Source organism: Rhagoletis pomonella, unplaced genomic scaffold, assembly GCF_013731165.1.
Source record: "Rhagoletis pomonella isolate Grant_MI unplaced genomic scaffold, Rhpom_1.0 Rhpom_scaffold_00006, whole genome shotgun sequence".
NCBI classification, from domain to species: Eukaryota; Metazoa; Arthropoda; class Insecta; order Diptera; family Tephritidae; genus Rhagoletis; species Rhagoletis pomonella.
This window is the reverse complement of record NW_023458560.1, coordinates 63414052-63423207: the sequence shown is the minus strand read 5'-3', so window position 1 is coordinate 63423207 and position 9156 is coordinate 63414052. Positions and strand designations below refer to the sequence as shown.

The 9156-nt window shown below is 43.1% G+C and overlaps 2 protein-coding genes across 2 annotated transcripts in view; one reads left to right on the top strand and one right to left on the bottom strand.

Annotated features, from left to right (window-relative positions):
• LOC118741102 overlaps positions 1–9156 on the bottom strand; it is a 104713-nt gene that overhangs the window by 8127 nt on the left and 87430 nt on the right. The window lies entirely within an intron of this gene.
• On the top strand, positions 1142–3112 carry LOC118741103. The gene is made up of 2 exons (XM_036472939.1): positions 1142–2498; positions 2558–3112. Exon 1 carries the CDS (start codon positions 1447–1449, stop codon positions 2314–2316), a length of 870 nt encoding a protein of 289 aa, XP_036328832.1. The 5' UTR covers positions 1142–1446; the 3' UTR covers positions 2317–2498; positions 2558–3112.

The window sequence follows — 9156 nt, the reverse complement described above, 5'->3', positions numbered from 1 at the left end:
ATCATCAACCCAAAACGTCTTGAATTTTTGGCGAGAAAAATCATGTTCTATTCCTTTACTATCTATATTAGCACAAAAAGTGTTGTGCATACCGGCAACAAGTACACCAAGCAAACGTGTGTTTTCTATTGCTGGACTTACTATTACTAATAAAAGGTCGCAGCTGAGTCCTCACAATGTTAACAAAATCCTCCTAGATATATCCTCCAAGCGGGTGCCGACTGGGCAATGGGCATCGTTGCTTACACCGCTGTGGCAAGGTAGGCTTGTTCCTATGGCTGCAGTGGTGCAAGCAGGCGGGGCCTAGCCAAGGCCGAGGTATAAACTCCCCTCCCCTCATCTAGGTCTAGTGGTAGGCCGTACGGGCTCGCCCGAGGGGGGCTGGGGTGGGCATACTTAGGCTATTTCTAGGGGGTACCTGGCGATAGGTATAAAACGCCCCCCTAATCCAGGGTGTCATGCGTCACCGTGCCCATTGGATGGTTTGCAGTCAGGGGGTTTTCCGACTGTATTCTAACGGCGCCTCTCGGATACCTGTCCGCCTCCGGGAGTAACGGTGGACTTACCTCAGCATGGGGCTCTGCTGAGGCCGACCGTTTTTCCCCTTACCCATATATTCGGTCGCCGAACGGTTTCGGCTCAGTAGGCGACCAACGAACCAGAAATTATGAATTCGAAAAATGTAGCCCCGGATCCCTGCACGGGTAAAAATGCCGCCGACGGACACGGCGTTAAAGTCTGTCTAAAAACGACATCTTCGGTAGCCGCTGGAGCGGTCCCGAAGGAGCCGAACGGCTAACCGTACTAAATGTTGCGCCCGGCGTCAGTAGCAACAAACCCCTGGTGGGTAGTGGTCAACTGGCGTCTGGGTTGCAAGCGGAGCCTGCACGGCCAATTGATCTCTCGTGCCAGTCGTCCACATCTCTGGAAGCTGCGAGTACACCCCTTGAGGGCAGCTCCAAAGCGGCGCCGGGAGAAGGCGATACTGGCACCCGGAAGTCCTGCACGGACAGCACCACCGACCGCAAGCCCCTTGAGGGTAAGAAGTCGGATCAACGCAAAGGCGTCCCAGGTCCCAGTGGTTCGAGGACCAAAAAAGAAGTCCGACCAGCAGTCAGGGCTAAGAGGGACAGAATAGCCGCTTCTAGACTACTGAGGAAGTTCGGCAATGACCCGGTTCCCGAGAGTATGAGGGAAGTGGTTGAGAGGGCGAGGGGCGTTCTCTCCGAAAGTCGTTAGCGACCTCAGGAAGGAAATGCCGCCAACAAACCTGCACCCACTCACTCTCGTCCTAGGGAGCTGGGCAGCAAAAGGCAACGGTCAGCAGACAACGTGGATGCTGCTCCTAAGAGGCCCAAAACCTCTAACGCTAACAGCCCTCTTAACCCTCCAAGGGCTCTGAGGGCTTTCAGTGATGTGGCCAAGGACCACTTGATCCTGGCAGTTATGGATAGGGGGCACCCGGAAGGAAACCTGACGGCCGACAACTGGAGGTCCGTCCTGGTGGGTCTCTGCCGGGTGTACAAGGAGATTCTCCGGAAAAATCCTGGCCCTGCGCCAACTGTCCGCGATGCTGGTCTCTACCAAGGCCGCATCAAATTAGTTTCCTGCGCTGATGAACGGTCGGCGCGACTTTATAAGGAAGCAATTTCTTCTCTTGGGGAACTGTGGCCCAGCGCTGACTTGGTGGCAGTGCACAGGGATGAAATCCCTTGTAAGCCGCGAGCCAGAGCCTGGGTCCCAGAGGAACCCTCGAGTCCTGAGGAGATTCTGGATATCATCCAGGTCTCAAATGATACACTACCAGCCCTTGATTGGAAAGTAGTGAAGGTCAGCGAGGTTAGGGAGCAGCAACGTTACATCACCTTGGTGATAAACGATGAGTCTCTCCCGATCCTTGCTGACTGCAAGGGAGTAATTAGCTACGGCTTTTACTCCATTACCCTCAAAACCCAAAAAGGGAATGAGGGTAAAATGATAGAGCCGGGGAACACCGAGGGTGAACCCGAGGCTGGCAATCTTCCGCCTAAAGGCGGCCCTATATCTGGAGCAGAAAACGCCTTGAGCGGTCCTGCTTCTAACCAAGAGGTCCAGGAGGTTCTCGAGGCCACTTGCCCGGTGGTGAGGTCAGACTCGGCAGCGGAAGCAGATAGCGATACGCAATCTGTTTCTGGTGACGGATCGGTACTTAACCGGTGGACGAGGGAGTTCGGGAACCTGCTTCTGACGTCGGACTCAGAGGACGCCGATGATACCATCGTTGAGGCGTTCGATAGAACCCCGCCAGAAGTGATGGACGGGGACGATATTTTATAAGCTGTGGATGAAGGTTCTACAAATAAACCTTCATCACTCTAAAGCAGCTTCTGCAGCTCTGCTCCTGCACCTCAGTGATAGAGGGGAGGAGCTAGTTTTTGTCCAGGAGCCCTGGGTTGTTAAGCACAGGGTTTGTGGACTTAATTCTGATGCTTACCGCATAGTGTCGGCACCTGTGGCAGGTAAGATCAGGGCATGTATATTAATCAAAAAAAGTATTTCTTATAATTTACTCACACAGTTCAGCGATGAAGATACGGTGAGCATCTCTGTGGAAAGCCAATCCACAACACTCTGGCTGGTCAGTACATACATGGCCTACGATCGCCAAGACTGCCCTCCCGCTCGGTTACTGGACGTGGTGAAAGAGGCCAACTCGAGGAAGTTTCCCATAGTCATAGGAGCCGATGCAAATGCGCATCACGGGGTATGGGGATCTACCGACATCAACCCGAGGGGTGAGTTGTTACTTGATTTTATATTATTATATAATCTAGCCATCTGTAATATTGGTGATAAACCCACTTTTGTAACCTCAAATAGGAAGGAGGTATTAGATATTACCTTATCGTCTAGCGCTTTCTTTGAGAGTATTAGGGAGTGGAAGGTACTGAGCGACCATTCATTCTCTGATCACATGTATCTCTCATTTGTAATCTCCTTTGAACTTCCGGCCTCGGCCGCTTACAGAAACAGGAAACGTACTGACTGGACTAAGTTTAGGAAAGTACTCTCGGGGAATTTGCTCAACAAGGCTTCTCTCAGTAAGCTAGGCTTACTGTCCCCACCTGATGAAGCGGAGCTTTCCCTCGCAAACCTGGCTTCTCTCGGTGAGTTAGGCTCATCGGAACAAATTGAAGAAGCCGTTGATTGCATTACCGAAGCCTGTAATTCGGCCTTATCTGCTTCCTGCCCACTTGTACTTCCGAGAGGAAAGAAGAAGCCACACTGGTGGAGCAAAGAAATCGCCTCTCTAAGGAAGGAAAGCAGGATACTCTTTAATGCGGCAAAGCGCGATGGTTCTTGGGCTGCATATAAGGCAGCCCTGAAGAAATTTAAAAATGCCACCAGGAAAGCCCAAAGGGACTCCTGGAAGGATTACTGCGATAGCATAGGGGGTCAGTCGGAGGGAAATCGCCTGCGAAAGGTGCTTGCGAAAAGTCCGACGAACCCGATGTATATTCAGAAACCAAATGGTGACTGGACGTCATATCGTGAGGAAATGCTTGAAGTCCTAATGAACGCGCATTTTCCAGGATGTACTGCGGAGCCCAACACCGCGGCTATTATCTCTGAACGGCCGTTGACTTCAGCGGACTTCATTGATGTACAAAGGGTAGACTGGGCCATAAAGTCCTTCCAGCCCTACAAATCTCCAGGTATGGATGGTATCTTCCCTGCCCAACTTCAGTCAGCATCTGACGTGTTATGTCCGATACTTGTCTTAATCTATAAGGCTTGTATCAAGCTTAGTTTCATACCCAAGGGTTGGACCCTGGCGAAAGTTGTTTTTATTCCCAAGGGAGGTAGACCCTCCCACGTTAAACCAAGTGACTTTCGACCGATAAGCCTTACTTCTTTCTTTCTCAAGGTTCTGGAAAGACTTGTAGACTTGCAGATCCGACAGGAAATTGATGTAAATAATCTCTCTAGCTGTCAACACGCCTACTGGAAAGGTAGATCTGTGGATACAGCTTTGCATAGTATTGTCAGCACCATTGAAAAGACTCTCGCTTCTAAGGAATTTGCACTAGGCGTGTTCCTGGACATCGAGGGTGCCTTCAATAATGTTCTCCTGGGAGCGGTCCTTCAAGCCCTAGCTCGCCTTGGGCTGGATCACCCTATGGTTGAGTTTGTTCGTCGCCTCTTAGGCAGTAGAACTATTTACTCGGAGATGGGGGAGGTATCTATAACAAGATATGCGAGTCGCGGAACCCCACAAGGCGGTGTTCTCTCCCCACTTCTTTGGAATCTAACTGTGGATACCCTGCTGTCACGGTTGCAAGGCACAGGTTGCCAAGTCATTGCTTACGCGGATGATCTTGCCCTGACGGCAATTGGTAAGCACCCCCAAGTTCTATGTGACTTAGTTCAAGGCGCCTTACGCGTCGTGGATACCTGGTCCAAAGAAGTAGGACTTAGTGTCAATCCGGCTAAAACGGTCATGGTTCTGTTTTCAAAGAAAACGAAAGCTGTCCGGCTACAACCTCCCTCCTTGAACGGTATCGTACTGACTTTCTCGGAGGAGGTTAGATATCTGGGCGTTATTCTTGACAGAAAGTTAACTTGGCGGCGCAATATAGAAGAGCGCTGCAAGAAAGCTATAACTGCTATGTATGCCTGTAAATCGGCGATTGGGAAAAAATGGGGATTGAAGCCTCATATTGTGAACTGGATATACACAGCGGTTGTGCGTCCCATTCTATTCTACGGCATAACGGTTTGGTGGCCGTCCGTAGATAAATCTACAAAAAGAAACAAATTAACAGCTGTCCAAAGGGTGGCGTGCATGATGATCACGTGAGCGTTACCATCGACGCCGACTAAAGCCCTAGAGACCTTGCTTCACTTGCTACCTGTGGACCTATATGGTAAACTACAGGCAAGCTGTAATGCTATTAGATTAAATGCGCTAATCAAATGGAGTGACACGAGGTTTGGGCACTCTAGAATCTTGGAAAATCTTCCAGATGACTTTAGGCGCCTGGACTACACAGTCCCGTCTACGGGACTAAAGAATTATTTCCGGACAAGGATCCCCTCAAGGGAAGAATGGGAGGAGGATTCGGTCCTGATATCGTATTCTGACTCAACAGCCATCTACACTGATGGCTCCAAGTTGGATCTGAAGGTAGGAAGTGGGGTATACTCGCAAGAACTCTCACTTAGCCTCAGCCTCCGTCTGCCAGATCTATGCAGCGTTTTTCAGGCTGAACTAACAGCAATAAATGAAGCTGCAAGTTGGCTGATCGATTCTCTAATTAATCTGAAGGCGGTAACAATCTTATCTGACAGCCAAGCGGCTATTAAAGCACTTAATAGAGACAAATCTACGTCGAAGGTTGTCTTGGAATGTAGACGTACTCTTAATGAACTGGCAAGGTGTTACGTCACTAATGTTGTGTGGGTGCCAGGCCACAAAGACATACCAGGAAACTGTACTGCAGATGAACTAGCAAGGAAAGGAACCTTGTTGCCTGCAATCAGTACAGCCCGTAATGCGGGCATTCCGCTATCTTCTTACAAGCTCTGGCTTGAGAATAACTTCGTCGGACAGGCTAATATAAGATGGTCTGCGGAGCCTACTTGCAGGATAGCAAGACATATCTGGCCTAAGCTTGACAAGCGTAGATCTCACCCTCTTCTCCACTTGGAGCGACCACTGTTGCGGCATGTTATTGGAGTTCTCACCGGGCATTGCCTGATGGGAATCCACGCCACTAGAATGGGTTTGCAGTCAAACGACTACTGTCGTAGCTGCCGCGATGAGGAGGAAATCGAAAGCGTGGAGCACTACTTATGCCACTGTCCTGCTCTGGCTAGAGCTCGCCGATGCTCGTTCCTCCATTATTCTTTTGAATGTCTGGCCGAACGGGATTCAGCCAGTGTCTATGACTTTGTGCGCTTCATCAGAGCAACGAAGTGGTTCCACTACTAGGGTAAGAGGAGGGACACTTGGAGTCTCTTATACGGCATCACAACGGGCCCTTGGTGGCCTAAGTGTGCCCTTTTCCTGAGGGATTAGGGCAGCCGAGTTAACCTAACCTAACCTAACAAAATAATTTTTATTCATGACAATTATGATTCTTGTAAAGAGAACCTCTTATTGTAACTTCTTGATTGCTTTAGCAACAACACATATTTTTATGTGTCTGTATGTATGCATAGATTTCTATATAATAATCATATGACTGTGAATTAATATTTCTATTCTTTAACCAGCATAAGAAATGCTAAGTTCATTTTTTGTTTTACAATTACTTTGTTGTTTTTTATGTTATTTCAATAAAAAAGTGCCTAGTCAACAATTTAAGGCTTAAGTTATTTCTAATTGGCTCAATACATACCTCCAGCACTAGGCATTCATCATTCTTATTCAAGCAGGAATTAGAAGAAATTTCAATTTATTGATATTTATTAAAAATGGAATTTAAAAAAATTCCAACTGAATAAGAGTGGTGAATGGCTGACGCTCACAAAATGATAGGATAAGTTTAGCAGCTTCATGGTTTTCTATGCTCTTTGGTATGTGTCGCCGCCGCCGCCGATTATTTCTAAGATTGACGACGCCGCCGCCGCAATATCTATCGGCGTAAACCTCTAATGTGTACTAAATACTTTGTAATTGTAAAATGCATTTTAAATGTTGCAGTGAGCTTTAAGTCACATCACTAATTTTACTTATTTTTATCAAAATGGAAATTGAGGGAAAAAAATCAGAAATTACTTTAATTCGTATGTAAAGTGTTTGGCGTGGAAATTTATTAAAATTATCGACAAATTTATCGTTAAGGTTATCGATTTCTATGTTGTTATCGATACTTTTGTCTTTATGTTTAACTTACATACATAATAGATATCGATATTTTATAGTGTTCGATATTTTTATAGATTCATATACTTGGAGCGATATTAATATTAGTTTGCCATTGACTCTTATATTACACACTAAATACTTTGTAATTAAAAACGGCATTTCAAATGCTGTAGTGTGCTTTAACTTTATTTAATTTTATCAAAATGGAAATTAAGGCAATAAATCATTAATGATTAAAAATATTTTTAAGTGTCAAGTGTAGCAATTGATCAAAATTATCTATAACGATATCGATTTATGTTTTATTATCGATATTTTTTTCTTTCTGTTTAACTTACATACATAATTAATATAGATATTTTACAGTTTTGAAAATTTTTATCGATATATGTATGCATGACAGTATGTAAAACTACTTTTTCAATATACGTCTGATGAGTGTGCAAGCACATAAGATGCGATTATCGGTTATGAAAAAGTAGTTAGCAAAATTTTAAAGTTATATATGGCTGGGAAAAACCTTGTGTACCACCCTAATGTAGATACTTATGTCTTATTCTTATTTAATTTATATTCGCATTTGATTCCAAATTTACGTTCAAAACCGAGACTTTACCGGAAAAAGGAGAAACAATTTTCTTTTTGCTGAACGTAGGGGTCGTCTTTTTAAATTTTTTTTTATACCTCCGGCATTTAATGCATGATACATCAATGTTCTTGTCTTTTTGTTCAAAAGTTCATTGATTTCAAGTACCCCGTTCTGGCACTCACCCTACCCCTATGGTACCACCCTAATGTCAGTAAATTAAAGCCAACTAAAACTCATTAAACTTTTTCTAAGGAATTATTTTTAGCATTTCAGTAGAACTATTAAAAAGTAAAATGTGAAAAAGGCAAATCCTAGGTTCGGCCAAAATATTTTTTTTTCAAAATTGCTTTGCAAAATTACTTAAGACTCGAAGGTCTACGGCGAACTTTTTTCTGTAAGTAAGATGGTACGGTGTAATGTAAATGCATATCAAGAGGCATCCTTTTCGATCGACTACCTTTGTAATTCTGCTTTTAAAGACCTTCTAAAAATAGCAATGTTAACACTTCTGCTAAGTCAAATCCTACCGAACCCAAAGGTGCTTTACGTTCTTAGGCACGTACTCTCATACATATGTACATATGTACATAAATACATATTACACTTTTCTCTACCCAATTAAGCAGCAGCATTAATACATATCACAGCTCTCTCGTGAAATCGGAAAAATTGGTTGCCACCCTCTCCTTGTGTGTTCGCTATAAATTTAGCAGCAGCAATTCTCTAATGTTACCACCTGAGCTGTTTTTCTTTGCACATGCACGTGCTGTGTGGTGTTGTATGTATGTATGTATGTATGTCTGACGATGAATTAACCTTTTTTCTGTGCTATTTACTCTTTGTGCCAGTAAGCTTATCAGGCAAAATATGTATACACACTAAGTAAACATATGTATATGTATTTGATTGCGTCCTTACACTACAACAACCATAAACAATGCTTCATAGCAACCAAAAGGGATTTTTGTACTTCTTTATGCAAGAATTTCCTTTTAAGCTGCAATGCGTGAAAAAATAAACAAAAGTTTTGCAACAGAGGACAAACATTTTTCTACTGTACTAAATAGGATTCAGGCAAGGAGGCTAAATAAGTACATGCGTACTGTCTCCATTGGAAAATCTATAACGAGGGCAATTCTGGCAACTGTCTTTCAACTCACCAAAAGTCTTCCGTAAGACAATTGTCAATTCTGCCAAATATTTTGAAAGCGCTCTTTACTGTCATTCGAAAGACTAATTGAAATATTTGCTAACGAGGAGGTCTTAGCGTTATGCTGCTTGCCTTTAAAAAATTAAATTAAATTAAACAACATTCCTATGTACATCTGTATTTTACGATCTAAAACAATAAAAAATAATAAATAAAAGAAAATTTAATTAGAAAAAGAAACAAAATTAAATGAGATTAAAAATATCTTTATTCAAAAAAAGACGAAAAAAAACATTTTAATAAAATAATAATAATAAAGGTCCCAAAAATTAAATGAAATAACAAATATATTTTTTTTGTTTAAAACAATAAAATCTAAATATTAAAAGGAAATGAAATTAACAAAAGAAAAAAATTAAATTATATTAAAAATATATTTTTATAAAAAAAAAGAAAAAAAAAAAAACAATTTAAAAAATTAATAATCTCCTAAAAATTTAATGAAATAAAAAATATGTGTTTTTCTGTTTAAAACAATAAAATCTAAATATTAAAAGATAATGA